The following is a 23,044-nucleotide window of genomic DNA, read 5'->3' on the forward strand; positions in this document are numbered from 1 at the left end:
AGTTTCTTTCCAAACCAAAAACACATCCTTCCATCAAGTTTCATAGTACTCCGTCCAGTAGTTTTTGTGTTATCTTGCAAAATAACACAAGCAAATAAGAACAAACTAATTGAAAAGCATCAACCCTGTCAGGTATTATGTCGGCGAGGACTAAAAACCCAGGGTTAAACCTGAAGTTACCTCAATAAGCACAAATCCTGCTATGTGGTACAGATCCTGGTAAAACAATGGGACTGGAGCCAGGGGCAACTGACTCGGACGATTGTGTTCTCACGTACAGCTCCTCTGGATGCTCCAGAAGAATGTCCGGAGTTCAGTGCATGTCTGAGAGCATCTCCAGATATCAGGGAATCTGTGAATCTCTTCAGTAGTATTTACATGTCTTGTTTCATGTGCGCTGCCGTCACAAACCACAAAACAACGTGAACACAGAGCGATATGTTTATTATGGAGGCTGCTAATCAGGGCTGTGACTGAGCCGTCCTCCTCCTCCTGCAGTCACAGCCCTCTGTTACATTCAGAAGATACAGTACGTGCTGACTATTTCAGACTCTGCGACAGGTTTAAATATTATCTACATGGTTAAGGTGCATCAAGCTGCTTCACTCTGGTAAAGTTCATGCAGATTCACTGTCAAATGGAGCCATTGATAATGATCCTTCAAGTTCTAAATTCTCCTCATGTCAGGCTGATTATTGGGATATCCTTTGGTTAGAGTCTGTGTTTTGCCTTTACCTGTTAAAGTGCTCCACATTAGCACATACAGTATGGTCCATATAACTATATCCTGTCCTATAAAAGACAGAGCTACCACTTAAATTAATCTGTTCTACTTCAAATCACTGTGTGAAAAGAAAACAGGCAGTAAATCATCAACCAAAAAAAACACTCAAAAGCTCTTTATTTTGTTTTGTAAAAAGATACAAAAATATTGGGTTGGTATATGGCAAATATATGTTATATCATGTACGTTCTAATCCAATTGCTCAAACACACACTGAGTTGTGTCTCAATTCAGGGGCTGCATCTTTCCGAGCATGCGGTCGTCCCGGCTCATGAAGACCGCCTCCTTTGTGGACTAGGTAGAATGTGAAGGCTGAACTGAAATGAGATTATCTCTTTTACACAGGCTTTCTGTGATCTGCATCTCTAACTCAAGCCCCGAAAAAAATGCCCTTAGATTTTTTCCGCCTAACATTTGCACCATTAGTTGTTCGGCTGCCAGCATCAATACCTCTGAAACAGCATTTGTCACTGAACTGCCATGAATCCTGGGATAGGTTGTACTGGGAAGGATCCACATCCGTTGGAGCCTTCATCTCTCTGGAATTGAAAATAACATTCGTAGTCTGCATGGAAAGGGCCTTCAAAATGGAACAGTCTAGTGGGGCCGCTGTGACACAATCCATCTTCATATGCAGCCTTTGAAATTAAGACACAGCTCATGACTTTCACGGAAGTTTCATTAGTCACGTAAGTGTGAAGGTGTGTTCATGGGTCTAAATGACATCACAGCTGATGAGCGATAAAGACATCAAGACTACTAGAGATAAAGCTAAGCTGTTTTCAAGGTGTAAGCCATCACAGAGCAGTGGGGTCGGCTCATTGTGGCGCTGTGGCTGCCTCCGCTGTTGCTCTTATGCGACAGCAGACGGCGACCGCTGCTACACCGTCAGCTGCTGCTGCACCACGGATACTGCAACTGTTGCCCTTAGCAACAGGCCCCAGGACAGCAGAGGCCTGAGAGACGGCTCTACAGTCGGTCAGAGTCCAACCGGAGGGACAGGACACCTGGACCTGCGTGATAGCAGCAGTGATGTTAACGGGTAAAGTTGAAGCATTATTGTCAAACACATTCATTCTCTATATATCTAAATTACTCACCTGGTCTTTATCAGCTGATATGTTCTCCAACAGGTGGCACTCCAGGGATGGAGCGTGGCAGCACACGGCGTGTGCCGTCACCCCGTCTTTAGCAACGCAACGCTTCTGATCGCTAAGATGTGGACGGGAATAAGACGAGACCTCAGCAAGGGACCAAGAGGAACAACCTACAGAGGAAGCAGCCGCATGTTGACTTTAAATAGCAAACTAAAACATTGTCTGTTCTTTGGTTTTCATGTCTTTATACACCAACAATCGTTTTCAGACGATAACTGATCCATCCTCCACAATGATACCAAATAAAGAGAATAATGTCAAGTGAGAAAGCCCTGCTCTTAATACCACGCATGTTTTTATTTTTAGTGGCAGAGGGTTCATTTTCCTTTCAGGGGGATTGTCATGGTAATTAACCATGGTGTTCTAAATGCAGCTACATCAGAAGCTGGTACTTGGTTTAAAGGGCATTTTGCATACAGCTCAGTATAGTTGAGATACAAATCTTTCACTCTGCAACAGTTGACTGGTTTAAAGGAACAGTTAGTGAAAAATATGTTCAAATATGCTAATTGTCCTTGTCAAGAGCAACACAACATATTAAGCTGGAGGTAAGAGATACTAAAGCTTCTTTCCACTAATATTCAGAAATAGCACCACTTTCCTTATGGTGTCCATTGCTGAAGCTCCTCTTTTCAGCCTCTGTCTAAAACTCTTGGCTTTAGCTCCTGTTTCTTTAAGGCCCCCCTCCTGGTAAAGCACAGTCTGCTCTGATTGGCCGGCTGCTTCCCTCTGTGGGGATTGGTCAGCCCCTTCCAGCGTGTGTAGAAAAAGTCGGCCTCCACTCAGACTAGCTGCTATGCTTGAATTATGCTAATGCTGGGCATTATGATGTCACATAACATGACTACAGGAAAAACATATACTATACCACTCTAGGATAGAATAACTGAAAAAGCATCATAAATCATTGTTAAATAAACAAACACAATATAATCTCTTAATTGTTTTTTGGACAGAGCAAGGCTGTTTCCTGTTTCCGATCTATTACTTTTTTCCCCTAGTTTATCAGATGTTAGAAAGTTGTATCAATCTGCTCCTCTAATTCAGCAAGAACCAGGATAGTTGTATTTCCTAAAATTATGAACTGTTCCTTTAATCTCCGACCAACAAACAACATCCCCAGTCAGACTTCAGCCGATGAGACTTACCTGTCAAGTGGTGTTGTGGGTCGACACACTCAGCATCTTTGCCGGGCGCAGGACTGGAGTGGGTCTGGCACCGCAGACTACCTATCACACAACAACGGGCCACAGCGTACACACCATTGCCCCTCGCACCGTTGTAGGCAACACACTCCCTCTGCTCGCTGTGCATCTTAAACACAAAGACAGAGATTTGTCAGCATCTAAATCGGTTATTTTAGAGTTGATGCCGTTTATTTGGACTCACATCGATGGTTTCTCCGACACGGACATCGTCAGGAGTGTAGCTGCTGCATCCCATCATCTCCTCCCCCTGACGACAGCGACTCACAGCCCTGTCGGTGCTCGCAACCCCTGACCTCTCTGACCACACGGACCGACACAGTAGCTCCCCATCTGCACACACATTGTAAATGATAGACCTACTGTACATATTGTGTCTATTGTGTTTGTCCTTTTTGTGAGTTACTGACTTGTTGTGCTGCTGGAAGGAGGCATGGCGGCCACCAGGTTTGGAGTAGTGAGACGATGTGCGTCAGACAGAGAGAGGAGATTGATCGTGTTGCTGACGGAGTAACGCAGCATCGTGTGCAGGACCTGCACCGGTGACATGTTCTGATTGGAGGAAAGGATCACTGCTGCTACACCTACACAGAAACACAAATCAAAATAAGAAGCACTTACTGCAACTACAAGGGGTTGATCGCTCTCCTTTTAGTTTCCTGTTAATTGTGTGTGTACGTGTGCGTGAGGGTCCACACCTGCGGTGTGAGCAGCGGCTTGGGATGTGCCCCCTCTGGTGGTAAAGCAGGTGCTGCAGTCGCTGCTGGCACTAACGATGTCATCGCCGGGTGCAAACAAATCAACGCAGCGGCCGAAGTTAGTGCCACCTGCTCCCTGTGACATGAGCTGGTCCGCTGCATTAACTGCCCCGACTGTGATGACCTGAACACGCAGAGAAGTTGAAGTAAAGGTTGTGTACCTGGTGTGTGCAGGGCACCACTGTGTTCTTTAATGAAGTATTGTGTGACCTCAGGCTCTGAAGCAGGCGAGTAGAGGCAGGCATCATCTCTGTAATTGCCTGCAGCAGCGACCACCACAGCACCGTGAGCCACCATGTCCCGACAGGCCGCGTTTAATGAACGACTGAAGCCAGCGATGAAAGGCAGCAGGACAACCACTGCGTCCACCGGACGGGTCAGTAAAGTAGCTCGGATGAACTCCAGACCTGAATGTGACGAGAGAAGGATGTTCAGTGAAGAGATGCCCCACAGAAAAGTGGAAACTCTGCATTGGCCCTCAATTTGCATTATGAAAAATAAGGATTGCATATAATTGCTTTTCATGTGAATGAAGAAGGAAATTTGGAGAGAGCATACCTCCGAAAGGCTAACGTCCTATCTCATCGTGTTAAAGAAAGATAAATCCTTGATCCACACATTTATCAAGATTCCCACCAAAATATAATGGGCACTTCTTTGGGTGAAAAGTACCTTCTTTCTTCTTTGGGAAATGGGTTAAGAAGGGATTGCGTAATCCTGCTAACTACCACACAAACACCGATGAAGGCAGATGATAGCATCCTTGGCCTAGGTAATGACTCCTGTGAGTGGCATGAATGCAAAGAGCTTCTGGGATTACTAATGGTGAGTATCTCAGGCAGACTGAGTCCTACCTGCCAGAGCTCCTGATACCGTACCCTTCCCTTGACAGTTGAGCACACGGACCAGCTTGATACCAGCGCCTCGAGCAACACCCGAATCCAGCCCACTCACAACCCCGGCTATGTGTGTGCCGTGAATGTCACACTGACTGGCCTATAGGGGAGAGAGGGTTGGACAAAATGTTGAAATAGATCTATGAAGTGTGTGCCTGCGTGTGTGTGTGTGTGTGTTACCTGTCTATGAACTCTGGCTCCGTCCTCCTCAGGGACGTTGTTGAAGTCTGTGATGAGCACTCGTCCCTGAACCTCTCTGTGAGAACTCTGAACACCACCATCCATCAGATACACTTCTGCCTTCCCTCCATCATCTGCAGGGGACAGAGACAGTGTGCGGCTTTGATAAGTATTACTTCAGGTGTGTATGTTTCTACTGGGCAGGTACAGAGACAAACTCACTGGGAGGTTGATATGTTCCGTTTTCCGAGGTGAAACCATGCGGCCGCAGTAGCCTCTGAAGGTTCCAGGGGGCACTCTGAGCAAAGATAGATGAGTCCTCCTCGATGTAGTGGACATGGGGGAGCTTCACAGCCTGACAGGAGCACATTCAAAGATGATTGTGAGTGCGAAGCAAAGACATAAATGACAATAGATGTTTTTGACAGGGATCAAAGTGGGACATTGTGGAACACCACCTTAAAATCTAGGTGTGAGTGATGTAACTCCTGGATAGTCTCCAAACATTCTCAGAGTGTGAGGCTGGATATTCTCCTGTGTTCTCCGGGGAAAGTCTGAACCCAATTGTGCGGACATTTTCCAGTGATCATATCTGAAAACGGCTTATTGGAATGATTTGGTTTGTCCATCATTTTGTGGGATTCCTCAGGGATCTTTTCTTGGTCCACTTTAATACACCATCTACAAACTATCTGCTGAACATATCATCCACAGATATCCTCAGGTTTCTCCCATCAGCATTAAGCCAATATAACATACTTACATTACTTTGATGATGCTATGTGTCACAACAACATTGCAGTTAAATTATTGTATAGGGTTATGACCATATCCCTCAACCATTACCCTCTGTGTACCAGCACCTAACGATCTAATGTCTAGGTCAGTGGGTACTCAATCTTGATATTAAACCACACCTGCATAATCTTTTCTTTTGACTTTGACCTGTCACTTGTTTCTGCAGTTGACTAATGTCGTGCAGTTTTACTTCAGACAAGTGAGGCATAACACCGACGTTGGTTTGTTTCTCTGATTCGCTGATTTAGAGAAGGTCATCTATCCTTTATCTCCTCCTGACAGAATTATTGTAAAGCACTTTATTTTGGTCGTAGGAGACAAAGTATCTGCAGACTACAGACAAACACTGCCTGGCTTTTACCAAGCTGGAAGACCATATTCCTTCAGTGTGAACAGTGAACTGTCAGTTGGATTTCAGAATATTTGGGCTGTTTCTTTCGAGCCTTGCTGATCTGCTAATTCCTTACAAGCCTGTTCACTACACCAGAGATTTACTGGCTCTTATGGATTGTATGGAAGCTTTTGCTCTGTGGGATCTATTATCCTCATCAAAATCCATTTACTCTCTGGGCATTTTCCCAACCAATTGGGAACATTTTCTACCTTCTATCTTTAAATTAGTTCACTTTAACCATCTCTCAGGATTTTGTTTCACTATAAAATACTTAAAATTACAGTCTTTACTTATTTTTCCTTAACCCGTTTATCAAATAGGTTAAAAACATTTCGTTTATGAAGAATTCAAAACATGAGACCCTCAAACAAGATGTACACACAAAAACCAGACAAATTATTGATCAAAATAAATAACTTTTGTTGATTTTAAAGGAAAGCGAGATAGACCACATTTTTTCAGGATGAAGCAGTTACCAGGGGAAGGACGTCACTGCTCATCTTGACCAGGAAGCCGTGCAGAGCTCCGGAGAAGGTCTGCAGGATCTCCAGCAGGTGACCTCTCCTGGACGCTTTGGCTATCAGCCTCCTGATGGTCCTCTGGAGCTGAGACTCGTGCGTCCCCGGACGCAGCATGACCAGATGCTGACCAGGAATGCGCCATGCTGCCTGGATTACAGCAGAAAGAACAGTAGGTGCAGGTGCTCTGTTTGCATTGCGTGTACAAGATACACTACACATGCTTGCAAGAGGTTCAAGATCTTGGTAAATTATATGAAGCTCTAGATTTTTCTCCTGCTTATTAAAGAACTGCTGCATCGGTTTCAGACCTGCAGGACTATGAGCTGCTCAGATCAGGGACCATTGGCTACTCCTCGCTGCAGATTAAAGACCAGAGGAGACTTCAGCTTTTTGGATTTTTATTTTACTTAACCTGCTAGTAGACATTTGAAAAAAGCAGCTTAAGAGTCATCTATTTAAACTCTTTGTGTTTGAAGAACTTTTTGACTTTAAAGTATAAAAATGTATTATTATTGTCTTTATTATTATTTTTAGATATTCTTTTAAGTCATTTATTGTTATTTTTTGGAATCGTTTATTTCTGTTCATTTTTGCTATATAGAACAACATTTTCCTTATATTTAATAAATAAGGATACATTTGCTCATATTTAGATGGTCAATGGGTTTTCCCTTCTACATGAACTTATTTCTCTGGATCAAGCATTTGGCAAAGATGATCACATTTATCCAACACCTTTTAAAAGGCTATAAAGCCTCAAGATACAATAAATGTATAATTACAGCGTTAATGTGTAGCCCCCTCATTAATAAAGATCTGGATCTGTACAATAAAGAGATTACGATTTTAAACTTTATTCATACATTTAAAGTTATAAGTGTTGGCGGTGCATGTGGAGAGGTTGCGACTCAGCGCCTATCACACTCTTCTTACCTTGTTGCACCTGAGGAGCTCGGCAGGGGGCTCGGCTCCGGGTCCGCGCTGAGTCAGATCCAGGACCAGCTCATCGTCCTCGGTCAAGTCCGGTGCGCTCACGGCCAAAGATGCGCACAAACACAGCGCCCAGCCAATCCACGTCCAGGCAGAGGTGCACCGCATGTTCCTCGCACCTCCACTCAAATGATCGGGGAAACTATTAAATCCCAATATTTCCCCAAATGAGAGCTTTTAATTTCAGATTGATGTGTCCAGATGTGTGATGCTCCCGCGCGTCCTCTGCGTCTCGCAACCAGTAAACCCTCCAGCATCTGTTCTGATGTTTAGGAAGAAAAAGAACATGGAACAATTGATAATTCTAGGCGGAGACTGGTGACGTCCTCAGGGCTCACGCCACCGCTTTTGTATCGAATGATTCTCCTCCGTTAATAACACCTCTTACTGCGGAGGAGTCATGTTTCATGCCGCCCCCCCAGACCTGCCTGTGATTATTGCATGTTAATCTGAAAAACACTTCCTCTGCTCATGTTGATTTGTTGGTGCTGTGTTATAAAGTGCACTTAATGAGAACAATGTGAGATTCATTCCAGTGCAAGGATATACCTGAGCAAATGCTGCATGGCTCTGCTCACTGAGGATGAGCAAGGATCTTATGTGTGTCTATAACTCGTTTTTAACGAGACCTTGGTTATAATGATAAATAAAATATGTAATACAATAATAATTCATAATAATATAATATAGCACTAATCAAAACAGCCTGTGCTTCACAACGAGGACAAACAAAACACACAAAAGCAAAAAATTAAATACGTTAAGCGAAATAAAACAATATAATTGAAAGTCAAAGACAGCAGATACAAATATCCATCTTAATTTAAAGTAATAGCGATAGGAAATGATGAAAGTGAAACTAACAATCATGTGAAAGCCAATTGGTAAAGATACATTTTTTTTTTGGGGGGGGGGGGGGGGGGGGGTAAAAGGTCCCTGTCAGCAAAGGCTCTGTCACCTTCAGTCTTGACCGACTAATATGGCCCCGTGGGCTGGTAAGTACTGGTTTAGAGTCTGATTTAGGGGCCATTCAGTTGTACAGACTAGTATACCACATAATGTCACTCATCATACTCCACCTGACAAAACACTTACATGAACCAGCCCGACCATCTGAGAAATGTCCCTGGTTATGTCAGGACGGTTATCATGGATTTATCTTGATAATTTCAGTAAGTGAAACATTGTGGGGAGAAAGGCCTTATTACCTATGTGCAGAGTGGCTCTTTTGTCTGTGGCTGCTACACAAAGGAAAAGCGGTTCTTGCCCCAGGTGCATGGTTCAAAAGGGTTGGTAATCTCTTAATTAACCAGTGGAGCTCTCAGTAGAGCACAATCCTCCACCAGGACCCCACAGTCTCCCGCAATTAAAACAAGCCTTATAGCTAAGGCCACATTTAGTTTCTCAGCTACACATTGTTGGTATCCTCACAGGGTTCTTATCCTATTTGTTACCATACGGCAGTTGAAAAAGAAATTGAGTCCCCTTGAATATGTCCGATTTTTTTCATCAATATTAAAAATTCCAGGATGGGGCTCTGCACAAACATGGGCTCTGAGTGAATCCTTTCAAGAAGTTTCAATATAATCGGTTCAGTAGTTATTGCATAAACCTGCTGAAGAACGCAAATGAAAACACAACCTCCTTGGTGGAGGTCATTACAAACAAGTGCAATCTCCCTTCCCCTTTAACAGCCAGGTGCACTTACACTTTGGTGGTTTGCTACAAGGAAATCAAATCCAGGTATTTCTGTTTAAGAGAGAATACTTCTCTGCAGAGGAAACACATCTGTGGTTAACATGCACTATGCATGTTGTGCACTCCTCCATGTAGGTGTTTAGTATTATCTTGATAACAGTGAAATACTGTGCCACTGATGCGACTCCAGGTTTTATATGGTCAAAAGCACAATTGCTTTCCACTGCCTCAAGATACCAATGCGTTTCCATGGGAGCTTAGATGTGCGTATGTGTATATAAATAATTAAATATATATATATATATTTGCTGTAAAAACAAGGTTTGTTTGTGTCAGTGTAATGCTGTTATTAAGTTTGTGTTTACTCAGTTCACGAGTATTGTTCCTGTGAAGAACCCACCTCCTATGAAACCTGACATAGGAATTTTCTTAAAGCTCCAAGTTCACAGGTTGTGACGTGTTTGCTGATGTTTTCAGAAATAGGATAACAATCACGACAATTGATTACCCCAGAGAGAGATGATGGCACTCCTTATCTTTTTCCTCTGCCATATTCCATGTCTCACATTACATTACCCACCTGCTGCCTTGCTTTACTGTTACCTAAGTCTCTGTGGCTGCTGAACAAGGATTTCATGTATGCAACATTGTCACCAGAATCTCACAAGGTGCATTTGAAGGCAGCACACAAAATAATAGGAACATCATGTCCCTCCTGTGTGTGTGTGTGTGTGTGTGTGTGTGTGTGTGTGTATGTGTGAGTGTGTGTGTGTGTGTGAGTGAGAGAGTGAGAGAGAGTCACTCACTGTCCCTCTGGTTTCTTTCTCTCTCAGAGTAAATATTGCCATCTCCTGGAATTACTGTGCATTTAATCTGCATCCTCCTCAACTCTTCAACTTGTTACTTCATAGCTCTGCTTGAATTTCACGGTGCTGAACTAGTTTGGAGCCAATCTAGTCTAATTATTGAACATAAACAGGTGTGTTATTAAACCTCCACCACACATACACTCAACTTTTAACTATTCACAAGTAGTCGATTAAGAGTTTTTGTCAAAATACCATCCGTCCATTATCGATACCAGCTGACACTGGGCGTAGGGGGGCGGTACACCCCGGACATCCAACACCATCCATCTGTCACAAGATACCACCCAAGACAATTCTTTTTAAAGCAGAGTATTTTTATGTCTTAAAAATGGCTCTAGGGAATCTTAGGGCATGTCACAGTGACAAGAAGCGGTAGAAAACAGTTAATAAAGAATCACATTTATTCTTTATATTATTTGTACAAATTTAAACGGCACAGTGTGAGTGATGTCATCCTTCAGCAACAGGTGATAAAATGGCTTCAAACAGCGGCCCCCTCATCTCCGTGCAGCCTTCAGTGTGGTAGCCTGCAGTGCCTCAGACCAGGTGCAGTGTGGGACAGCTGTGACACTGGCTCATCAGTCTGCTGCTGGTTGACTTCTGGCCACAGAAACCTGGTAGAGCATCAGCATGCCTAAAATGAAATCAAAAGAAGGGGGCCAGTGGTAGAGATGAAAGCAGTCGGGCTCCAGCATTCTGTCCCAATTTTCTTAGTTTTTTTAATTGGAGTCAGGGTTTTGCTGATCATGCACGTCTTTATCTGGCTGCTGAGCAGCAGTCATGAGATCATAAACACTCACATGAGGAGGAGCTGCTTGGTTCACACTTTTTTTCAACCACTGGCAACGCAACAATAACTGGGGGGAAGTATGGAGTGGAACTAAGCTGAGTGAACATGATTTATGTAGGAAGAATAAACCAAGAATAGTTTGATGATGATGTTGTGTTGACCTTTGTCTCACTAAAAATAAACCTATGAGCTGCCTCATGTGTGCCAAATGTGGTGCAGGGCATTTATAGGCATCTGAAGGGGGGGCATGCCAGAAGAAAATTGAAAACCCCTGAATCAAAGAAAAATGGGACTGATATAAAGATGGACATAACTGCTCTTCCAAAGTAAAGCCAAAGTGTCCTGATCGCCCCCTGGTGGCTGGCTGCAGTATAGATCATAATCCCCACCTCCTCAATGTTAGCGGATTGGTCATGGCATGAACTAAAAATTCAATGTAGTCGTCAACTGAAGTTTTCTCAAAGATGGTTTCAGTCATTTAGGTAGTTCTTATCACACTGATGTGAATACAGTGCTCCTAAGACTGACTCATGATTGGTGGAGCATGTGTATCAGCGGGACCTGGATACTATGACTCTGCACCATGATGATGCACAGACCCTGTCTCAAAAGATGGCAGAGTATGTGTCAAGGATATTTTGGCATCATTTCTAAAAAGTGGGAGGAGATGCGTGGTCCATCTTAATATTCAGTCTATGGGTTTAAAAGGAGAATTACGCAGTTTTTTTATTCTATTCCACTTCTCCTTCACGTCCCTCCTCAGCTCTGTTGTCATTACATCCCCAATACTTTTCCTGTATATTACACAGCTCAGTATCAACAGTGTATTAGTACAGACCTCCACTTCAGCCACATTACCCTGCTGCTATCGCCATTTTGACCAGCTGGATGAGCTCCACCACTGACAGACCACAGGACGATTGAAGATTTTGTGAACACCCACTTGTCCGTGGGCCATTAGTGTTTGTGAATGTGCAACAGTACCTTTGGTCTGTGGCTTCAGCTGAAGTACAAACTAGATCCTCTGGATTTTTCTCCTGAATCTGAGCAGCCAAAGTGACCTGAACAAACACTCTCCATTAACAAATCAATTATTGCTGGCTTGAAAGCATTCACACGATTAATTCTTTGTAACACACAGTGTGTCTCTACCTTGGGATAGCACTGGCACAGGCTCCACGTAGTCCCGACACACACCATGGTGACGCCCAGGACACACATCGTGGCATAGACGTGCGGTCGCTCCTGAGTCATGATGAAGAGGCCGACGGCCACCACACACAGGCCGGCCACTATCAGCCCGTACCGATACGGCTTCCCCTCTACCATCACTGCAAGCACCTGCTGGCTAAAGCTACAGCGAGAAAAGATCTGGTGTTGTTGTGTCAGGACTTGAAGGTGAGGGTGGGGGAAACTCAGCCGGGGTTCCACTCTGCTGCTTATTACAGCCTGCAGACAGCTGGGTCAGGTCAGGTATAGAATTGCAGGTGAGTGTGTTTACCTAATAGGTCACCTTGCCTCGAGCTGCAGGCAAAAAGGACACTCGCGACTCAGCTGCTGCACAGCACTGAGTTAGTGTTTGTTTGGATTGGGAAATTATTTTTAATGGGACAGCGTAACCCTTCCCCACATCGCTTCTCCCTTAAATATAAACAACCCATCCAATCCACCATCATTATTTTTAAGAGCGACACCACCCAAAGAGAGCACGGGTCAGTATCTGGAGTTTATAGTAACATGACAACACCAAACAGTGGACATACTGGTAACAAAGCAGGGAGATAAATAAAACTATACTGTTAACATTCTGCTGTCACTGGTTAAGGCACCTTGCGTTGGAGAAAGCCATCAAAGAATGGTGCAGCGTTATGACAGGAAAGAATGCAGATACAAAGAGGAGCCTTGAGGAAAGACCTTGTGTTCCAAGAGAAGTGCAGTCACAGTAATAGATCACATAAGTTCAAGCAGGCCCAAACAAATCAGAATGAGCTGTCTACAGGAGGCTCCGAGCCAATCTGTGACATGCTTCTCTTCAGCTGGCTGTGAAGGCTACATGACGCTGGTCTGAACACGGACGCTTCGTGTACAGTGAAGCAGCTGTAGTGGTCATTTCAATGCTTTCCACCAACAATCCCAACAACACACATGTAGTTGACATGGAGGCCACACTGTGGTTCAGTTTGTACATCTTTAGCCAGCTGTGGTCTCATCTTGTTCCTTGGCTAGTGCTTGGGATCATAATGGCTGTGTTAAGGCACAACAGGCCCGTTGCAGCGAGTTCACCGTTAGCACCGAGTGTTGGTTAAAGGTTCTCACTGAGAAGACAGAAGGCACTGGCACAAAGTAAAGATGTCCGACCAGAGGCTACAGCTGCTCACTCTGCTCCTGGCTTTTCATCACTGTGTCGTAGGACGGAGGCGGCTCCATAGTCCAGGGTGGTGGGGTGGACGGGAGGGGGGGCTCAGGCTCCGGTCTCTGTCCGACAGAGTCCGCTGACATCTCCCGACGAATTCGATCCAACCTCCTGAGGGCGAGGAAAAGCAAAGAGAAGTTACTCACTTCAAACCAACTTTAACTGATGCTACAAATCATTTCAGCTTTTATAAACTGACAATCAGCTCCTCTCAGTGATTACAGTCCAGCACTAACACCTGAGCTACTAATCAACTTTACCTTTTAACCCAGAACACCAATCTTCCACTCATTTCAGCAACAAAACGTCATATCCTTTTATCTCTTTTCACTTAAACTGAGACTCTTTTCTGGGAATACATTTCATCGAATACTTTAACTCTTTTAAATTCTAACTTAAGACTTATAACTCCACTTTGTCTGTATACGGATTGAAATCTGGACGTTGAGACTGTGTGAGACACGTACACACACATCCTCACCGCTTTTCTCTTCTTTGGTTATTTTTGTTAACTATGTAAACATGTCCTTCAGTGTTCTTTCCTGTTGCAAATGTTGGGGATTCAATAACATTTGAACCCCCCCCTCCCCCCCTCAAAAAATGAACAGTGACTATGCTTATTGATACAGTCCTTCAGTTCCAAACCTGGTGTGTGTCCGTTCAGTGATTCAAACTTGAGTCCATTGAAGAGAGTGTTGCAGTTAGAGAAATAGTTAAATAATCAGAACCAAGCAGACAGGCTTAAAATAAATTAGAGACACCCTCTTCCTGCCTAGCTAGCTACCCATCTACATTCATGAGAAATATAAAAGTAAAAATTGTGTTTACTGTTTGCGAGACGGGCACAGCCGTACAAGTCCACATCCGGTAATAACGTTTAAATATTTATTTTTTCCACATAAAAAAATGTCAACTTCTCTTAGCAACTGATTAATGCAGATATGAATGAAGTGTAGCAGAATGAAATGGATGGAACCCGGTTGCGTGAACTTCAACTCACTATGCTGCATTTCTTTCCTCCATCCTTCCGTCACACTCCTCTGACAATCTCCCTTCAGCTGCTTCTCCATTCACATTTCCCGCTAAAGGTGCATTCTCCAGCTTGCACATTTTATTTTCCCAGTGGGGATTTTATTTCACTATTCCAATTTTAAAACAAACATTTAAATGGTTTGTCCACATTCTGGGTTTAAAAGATAGTTCTTTCTTGAAAGTGCTGCTTGTTGTGAGTTTGGTCAGCTCCGTGTTTGGAGGTAGAAAGGCTCTCGATGATGGAAGCAGTAATCCTGGCAGCTCTCTTCAAAGGCCGGAACAATGAGCAGAACACTTCTTGTCCCAATGAGCAGGCTATCGCAGATCTCCTCAGACGATGCCAGGGGAGTCTGTCATCCACATGCACGTGTCTGCTGTTTTCTCCATGACCTACTTCTACAATCAGTTCATTATCACAAAATCTGCTGCTCTTCTATTCTTAGTGTCACAGTGTTTTCAAGTTGCTGGAGCCCTCCTCTGTTCTTTGTCAAACTTGGCTCTTAACCTAACACATGATGGTGTGTACAAGAGATCTGTTCAACAACCACAGTGTTTGTCAGTTCTTCTCCCAGGATGGTGAGCTCTGCAATTTGTCCGTATGTGTGCGTGTATTTGTCTTGAAAAACACAAGTGAAGCTGGAAGTTACTCACTTTGAATGTTAAAATAACAACTGTATGTGACTATGGACCACATGGTTGCTCCCCAAAAGTGAACCCAAAGCATCTTCATTTCCCCCTGGTGGCTGGCTGCAGTATATGTCATATAGCCCATCTCCTCAGGGTTAGTGAACGAGACCAAAGGACCAAACTTATAGCCAAACTACGAATCATATACGTTTTTATCAAGGATTGTTGAAATTTATTATTGACGCTAATGTTCCTGAAAGTTTAGTTTGAATTGGTTACTCAAAGCTTTGAAAACAGGTGAATCGTCAGGATTAGCAGCAAGGACTGACTCGCGATTGGATGACCTTGATACTGCAGCTTCCTCCCCCGATTGCTACAACAGTCAATGTGAAATGGCAGTCTGACCCTAACTCTGTGATTTAAAATATGTAAAAGTTCTTTGATAACCACAATGTATTTAATAAGTCCGTTATCTAAAGTGCAAACTTGTTCATGCCCCCTTTGGGATGAATTTTAATACCTTATTTTCATATCTAGCATTGTTAGATCAAAACTTGAACTTTAACTTGAAACTTTGGTTTCACCACTAAATCCCTTTAAAACTATTTTATATCCATATCAGCAGCCTTTTGTGAGTTTTCACTAATATTAGCATACTAACACTCAAAACTAAGTAAGGGAATTTGATAAACATACCGTCTAACCATCACTATGTTAGTATTATTACTTTTAGTACATTAGTACTTTTAGGATTTAGCTCGAAGCACTGCTTTGCCTATAGAGCCTCAAAAAGATACTTTTTTATAAATTCCCTGTGGTAGTTGGTCGCTTTAGGATCTGTTAGCAGAAGTCAGTAAAAAGTGAATCTTACAAACAGCAATTTTGTGTCTATCAGATGAATTTATGAGATCGTTCAATAGCTGACTAATTGTTGGCTAGACTGCACTTGGGCTATTGTTAGACGTAAACTTTCACTGTTTCAGCCTAGACATCAGGTTTACCTACAGACTGACATATAATTAAATCACTGTTTATCTGTCCCACGTTACAGTTCACATGCTCCTCTGTGCACAAGGACCTTTTCTGTCAGGGCCCCCACTCTTTGGAACAACCTCCCTGAGGAGATCTGCCTGGAAAACCCCTTTTTAAATGTATCTTACAGACATATGCTATTTCTCTTAGTTCTGATCTTACTAACAATTTAAGTTTTTTTTAATCACCCTTTTTAGTAACCCTTTCTATTTTTGCATTTGTGCTGTAATGGTGTGATCTTCAAATTACTTACCTACTTAGTGTCCCATTCTTTGCTTTTTTTTGTTTGCTTTCAATTTGTCATTTTTAACTTGTAAGGTACTTTATAAGTGTGTTTTGAAAGGTGCTATAATATTTTATTATTTTTATTATTATTATTATAGCCATGAGGTGGTCTTTTTGAGCCCATCATACATCCTTATGTCTCCCTCTGATTAACCCTGGGACTCCACTGAGGGCTACTAACCCCGGGTGGAGAACCATCCCACACACTTTCTTAGACTAATTACATTCGACCAAGTATCTAAAGCCCTGTCACTAGTCATATGCAACACGGTGAGAACTGAGTGGACCACCTCTGTATAGCCAGAGCCTGCGGCGGGCTGAAGCGTGTGCCTGTGCGGGGGTGAAGGAGGAAGTGTCCGGGCACCGCCACCTGGATGTTCTGCATGGCCATGCAGAGCACGCTGACCAGCAGGCTCAGACCCCCCAGGCCCAGAAAGACCCCGACCACGAAGAACGGGGCGGACTGAAAGGGAAGGGCCACGCCCAGGACCATGACCCCCCCGACAATCATTAGAAAAACGCCCAGAAACAGCAGCATCCTCTTGGGGTGCGACATCTCCTCCGCCGCTGCAGCTGCGCCTACACCTCCGCGGCGGTCTGCAGGGGAGAGGGGAGAGAAGAGCGAGACAGCGCAGCCCAGAGGAGGGAGTGGAGGTGAGATGGAGAAACAGATGTGACTCCTGGTGAATGCAACACGTTTTCAGACATCTCTACCTGAGAGGAAGTGAGGAGGCGATCAGCGGAGAACTTCTTCATCTCTCTTCTCGTTCCCATCGACCTCAGCTGTTGTCGTGATGCGGCTTCCTGGAAGAAATGAAGAAGTAACAAACTCCGGGTGACAGAGCGCGCCTCAGACAGCGATCGGAGCCACCGCCTCCCCTCGCTCATGGTCCGCCTCCCCGCCGCCCTGTCGCCCGCGCTGCCTCTTCATCGTCGTTTTTTTGGATTTTTTTAAGGGCGGTGGCAACCAGTGTAATCGGCACATTACCGCCACCTGCTGATCCGGAGTGTGGACCCGTGATTTAAATCTACCTATTAATTTAGTTTGAATGGAAGTGTGTTACATTCACTGAGAAAATTACTTTTTTCAATTTCAATTAAAGGGATAGTTCAACCCAAAATGAAAAGGCACCTACTCACCGATATGATGATTTAGTGTTTGAGTCCAATAAACACTTCCCAGGGATAAACAGTGTCACAGCCAAATCCAATACACCTGAAGTAAATGGTGACCAATTATTTAAATAATGCCTCCGTGCTGCCCCTGTGGTGTCATCCATGTGTCCATAAGCCCCTACATTTACATTCAACTCGAAACGCATCATTTACACCATTTAGCCTAAATGTTCTCTATTATCCTCCTCCTACTGCTGCAGTAGGAACTTGGGAGTATCGCGAGAACTCCTGATAGCTGAAGTAACTGCGAGGAGGATAACAGCAGACATTCAGTCATTTAGGCTGTTTATTCTATTTTATTAATCTTTAGCTTATCATGGGTCCAAATTGCACCATAGTCAAAACTACTCTTCCTTGAGCCGTTAACAACACACTTACCAAGTCTTAAGCTGATAAGATGAACGGTTTGCAAGAGAATCCAATAATGGTATAATTAGTAGGCAAATGAAAAGGACAAGCAGTTTGATAACAAACTGTAGCCTTCACAGATCTGTAATCACAAACACCCATGATCTCTTCACTTTCTGCCTGAGAGCCTCAGATGTCCTTCAGCCTCTTTGACTTGCAAATAAACCCTTGAATGGCCCTTAACCTTTCTAAAACTTCCATTACTCCTCTTTTCTGTTCACAGATCCTTTGATTAATTAATTAAATGTATTAATCAAAAAAATCCATCAACCCACCACAAAAAAACACTAGCATAAAACTAAGAATTGTGGAAAGAATATAAAAGCTGTATAAGGTTTATGATCCGTTGAAAGTCAGGAAGGGGTTGATTTGGTTTGTGAAACATGATCAGCACGTTTTTTGTGTTCCAACCCCAACAATGTGATTTTAGAACCACTTCTGCTGTTAATATGATTCATCAATCACATCATCATTAAACATAACATGATGTTTAATGATGAAAAACTTAACTAAGATATGTAGTAAGGCTACAATAATTGATCGATCACTAACTGACGGATAAATTCATCCCCAAGTATTTTGAATCAACTTTCTTAAATCTGAATATATTCTGGTTTTTCTGCTCCTGTTACAATGGTAAAGTGCATATCTTAGGTTTTTGGAGAACAAAGACATTTGAGGATGCAAACAACTTAGCGATTTATTATATCGAGTCCTGATATCATGGAAGAGTGTCAAAAAGCTACTTTCGGAGCATTACGGTTCATAAGAAGGTTTAGAGTCTTGATATTTAAGGAGGAAATCTGTTTTTACACTTTCTCATAATAAGGTAAAATCCCAACAATATTCATAAAAATTTACTTGAAATGATTGAAAGCAACAGAACAGATAATAAATGCAGTGTTTGGTGAGCTCCAAATTATTCTATATAGTGGCATTTTATTCACATTGTCCAAGACTCCAGCCCACTTTAGGCTATAATTTTGACACTCCAGCCAGAAACGGATTGTAGCCTCAAATCACAATGTCCAGATGTTAGACGATGAGGATTTGATATTACTCTAGTGCAGATTTCGCTGCTTAAGATATTTTGTCCTTTGTCACTGTTTAATTAAATAAAGTAAGTTAAGTTAATTAAACAGGAGATAGTCTGTGTCTGAGTTGTGAGAAGACATGGTCTCTCACTGCGGGGGTCCCTCAAGGTTCCGTCTTGGGTCCCCTCCTCTTCTCTCTGTACACCAACTCTCTCTGTCATTCACTCACATGGCTTTTCCTACCACAGCTATGCTGATGGCACCCAACTATTCCTCTATTTTCCCCACTCTGAAACACAGGTAGCAGCATGAATCTCTGCTTGTCTGACTGACATCTTAGTGGATGTCCACACATTACCAGAAAGTTAACTTTGAAAAGACTGAACTACTCCTCCTTCCAGGGAAAGGCTCTCCCACCCACGACCTGACCATTACATTTGACAACTCCTCGTTAGCCCCCACCCAGACTGCTAGGAACCTGGGTGTGACACTTAACAGTCAACTCTCCCTTACTGCCAACATTACTGCAACAACACGTTCCAGTAGATTCATGCTGCACAACATCAGAAGAAAAAGTTCCCTTCTCACTCATAAGGCGGTGCAGGTTCTTGTCCAGGCCCTGGTCATCTCACACCTAGACTATTGTAACTCCTTCCTTGCAGGTCTACCTGCTAGTGCTGTTCGACCTCTGCAGCTCATCCAGAATGCAGCAGCTCCACTGGTCTTTAACCAACCTAAATTCATTCACACACTCCGCTCCTCCGCTCCCTTCACTGGTTCCCAGTGGCTGCCCGCGTCTGTTTCAAAACATTAATACTGTGTAGGGGAGAGCGGTAGCCTGGATGCCAGACGAACTTAGCCCCGCCCACAACATTTGAGGTCGGGAAGTTCGGTCTGGAGTCGCTCCGTTGGGGAGAAATTATGCCCGGTTCGAAATCATCCGGACCAATCAGATTGTCAGGGCGGGCTTTATACGATGATGGACAGATGATCAATGGTAACGTAATCAGCCACGTCATCAAAGTGCCCTTGGGTTGAATTCATTTTCAACAAACATACCTGCCGCTGGAGAGCTGAGATGTGTAGATGCTGCCATTGAGTCTGCCTCCACAGAACGTGGAGGCGACGCCAAAGCACCGCGCTAATCCCTATCTAGCTGGCGCTTGGCTGTTCACACCGGACACTGAAGCAACGCTGAACCGCCGGGCAGCGCTAATAATATCACCCGTTGATCCAGTAGATTAAAAGCATATACTTACTTGTTGCTCCAACATTAAGCAACAGCGTCCCAACATTTGTCTTTCTTGGTGTTGTCTTTATACAACATGTTCCGAGGATCATACAACTCACTGCACTTCTCCACTTCAATTATTAATTTAATGTCATCCATGTTGAAGAACTTCTCCGCTGTTTGCTCTGTTAAATGTCGGGTGTCGAGGGTAAATTACGTATTCTCCACTCAAGCCTATGTGGAGAATACGTAGCCCCCTCTCTCTCTCTTTTTATCTGTATCACTGCTTGTGTGGCTGTAGTGGATGGGCTGAGGGGGACATTTAATGTCATTGGTCAAATTAAAACTCCAGGACAACGGAAGGGGACTTCAAAGTATGGGATGCATATTTTATCATTTATATCATATAAAATATGCCATCAATATAGTTTAAGATCGTTTTTCAGTGTGTTTCCTGGTGCGATACGCTTTCGTCAAGCGCAAAAAATAGACTCGACGCCGAAACGATCGCTGCACGGCGCGAGGCAGCCTTGGCGCAGGGCGGCGTTTCAGCCTCCGGTGTGACCCGCACAAAGTTTTAACATGGGAGTGGATCGGAGCCAGCTGTTATTTAAGGCTTGGCGCTGCCCTGAAGGGTCGCTTCGGCATCGCTTCAGCGTCCGGTGTGAACCCGGCGTTAGTAAATAACTCACAATGCGTTGCTCAATTGAAACACAGCCCAATGGAGCTGTCTCAGACTCACATTCTGACTAGAATTGTGAGTCTGACAACGTCAGGCTAGTGGAAAGTATGTTTTTTCACAAAAATTTGTTTTTTGCATGTAAAAGTAAATTTTCTTGCTTTGAACTTAATCAACTGTTGTGTCAAAACAAATTGAATCAGGTAGAAAAACTTATATTATACATTTTGGTGAACTTCCAACATATAAAACCATGTGATTGATGCTAGCTGAAGATTAGCCCTTTTGCTAAAAGATGTTTTTCTAAAATTGTGGCTTCGGGGTAAAGTGGGACAAATGCTGTGGGGTAAAGTGGGACAGTGTCTCACTTTACCCCACCATGAAGCACAAGTTAAGTTTAGTCTTAAACATATTTTTGTGTTATATTACATTATATATGTTTTATTTTTAATGTCATAAACATTGTAGAAAAGCCATCATGCCAAGAAACTACACACAAGGAAGACAACCTGGGGCCAAACACCCCTCGCAGAGATGGAGAGTGCAGCCGCTGAGCTCATGCAAGGAAAGAAATCCTTAAGAAAAGCTGGAAGGGATAGAAATATTGATAAGACAACCCTCAAAAGATTCATAAAGAAAAAAGAAAAATGGAAAGTAAAATCAGTAGCCTGGGGTGCAGTAGCTAATTGACCCCGTAGCCGGGGTAAAGTGGGACACAGGACCACTTTTTTTAAAACAATCATATTTTCACTGCCCTTTGTCCTGAAGACATTCTGATCATTTCCATTGCTAGAAAACATCCTGAATTAATGGGAAATGTGTCAATTTTACTGACTTATCATTTTAGCTCGCCTAGAGGGGAGCAAATGTAAAAAATGTCCCACATTACCCCGCTCTCCCCTACCATGCTGAGAACCGATCCGGTCCAGTCTACATCCAGGACATGGTCAACGTTACACCCCAGCACGTTCACTCCGCTCTGCATCGGCTAATCGGTTCGTTGCTCCCTCACTGCGAGCTAAACACTCATCAAAATCACGACTGTTTGCTGTCCTGGCTCCTAAATGGTGGAATGAGCTCCCCAATGACATCAGCACAGCAGAAAGTCTTAACATCTTCCGCCGCAAACTAAAAATACACCTCTTCCGACTATACCTTGAGTAAAATGTTTTACTAACAATTTTGTAGCACTTAAATGGCCATTACTTATAGAACTGTGTGTTTTTGCTTTTTTGAAGAATTTGTACTGTCTTTATTATTGTTGTTCTGGGTTCGTACTCTCATGGTTCAATGCACTTTGGATAAAAGCGTCAGCTTAATGAGAAATTTTATGTAATGTAAACACATAATCAGAGGGGTTTACAACATTTCAAAAGATTTTCCCTTGATAATTTCTCTTTCCCAGGAATAAAGCAGATGTTAATAAATGATTTATATCTGCTCTCCTCTGGCAGTGGTGTGTGTGTGTGTATTTATGGTCCTCTACATTTCAGAATTGTATTGTCGAGGTAATGAAAGCCGAGGGACTCCTCTACTTCCTCTGCACAAAAAAAAAATCAATACAATAAATGTCTGATGGCTGACTATAACATATACTGTGCATTGTTATATACATTTTTAATCAACCTTATGTGCTTATCTTTTTTAATTGTTAATAATATATGACACACAATCTAATGCTTGGGAGTAAGCCAGGAAAAAAGTTATTGAGGATTTTTATGCATTTTCTACGTTAAAAAACTGAAAAAATTAAAATGAAATAAAACTGTAGTTTCTTTAGCTGATCCAACATTTTTCTTTTTTTAGTGCAATTCTTTTCTTACTTTCAATAACTGACAAAATCGACCTTCAGAGGTTCCGAGCTGACAGTTTAACTTTCGTAGTGTTTATTGCATCATTTTTATTTCTCTTATTATTAATGATAATTGTTTTTTTGCAATGTGTTACATTCATATGATGCAGGTATTTGTTAAAGATATTTACATTTTGACTTCTTCCTTGTTGGCCTATTCAAGCCATGTTGAGAGTTTCTTTTTTTTCAACAACTTCCAAGTTTGCAATATCATTTGCAAAATGCATTGACAAGT

At 43.0% G+C, this 23,044-nt stretch overlaps 3 protein-coding genes across 3 annotated transcripts; all 3 read right to left on the reverse strand.

Moving 5' to 3' along the window:
* Positions 1–884: 884 nt before the first annotated feature.
* pcsk9 (proprotein convertase subtilisin/kexin type 9) lies at positions 885–7,931 on the reverse strand. The gene is made up of 12 exons (XM_062394726.1): positions 7,627–7,931; positions 6,649–6,840; positions 5,203–5,335; positions 4,981–5,114; positions 4,759–4,900; positions 4,115–4,311; positions 3,845–4,028; positions 3,557–3,730; positions 3,331–3,479; positions 3,090–3,255; positions 1,885–2,051; positions 885–1,797 (listed from the first exon to the last, which is right to left on the reverse strand). The coding sequence occupies exons 1-12, from the start codon at positions 7,789–7,791 to the stop codon at positions 1,603–1,605; spliced, it is 1,998 nt and encodes a 665-aa protein (XP_062250710.1). The 5' UTR covers positions 7,792–7,931; the 3' UTR covers positions 885–1,602.
* A 2,641-nt stretch (positions 7,932–10,572) lies between these two features.
* On the reverse strand, positions 10,573–12,608 carry bsnd (barttin CLCNK type accessory subunit beta). The gene is made up of 3 exons (XM_062396304.1): positions 12,193–12,608; positions 12,025–12,101; positions 10,573–10,884 (listed from the first exon to the last, which is right to left on the reverse strand). Exons 1-3 carry the CDS (start codon positions 12,367–12,369, stop codon positions 10,788–10,790), a joined length of 351 nt encoding a protein of 116 aa, XP_062252288.1. The 5' UTR covers positions 12,370–12,608; the 3' UTR covers positions 10,573–10,787.
* A 145-nt stretch (positions 12,609–12,753) lies between these two features.
* On the reverse strand, positions 12,754–17,360 carry si:dkeyp-51f12.3 (uncharacterized protein LOC107988041 homolog). Its single transcript, XM_062396302.1, has 3 exons — positions 17,144–17,360; positions 16,720–17,026; positions 12,754–13,564 (listed from the first exon to the last, which is right to left on the reverse strand). Exons 2-3 carry the CDS (start codon positions 16,983–16,985, stop codon positions 13,405–13,407), a joined length of 426 nt encoding a protein of 141 aa, XP_062252286.1. The 5' UTR covers positions 16,986–17,026; positions 17,144–17,360; the 3' UTR covers positions 12,754–13,404.
* Between the last annotated feature and the right edge of the window lie 5,684 nt (positions 17,361–23,044).

This window comes from Platichthys flesus, chromosome 9 (genome assembly GCF_949316205.1).
Source record: "Platichthys flesus chromosome 9, fPlaFle2.1, whole genome shotgun sequence".
NCBI classification, from domain to species: Eukaryota; Metazoa; Chordata; class Actinopteri; order Pleuronectiformes; family Pleuronectidae; genus Platichthys; species Platichthys flesus.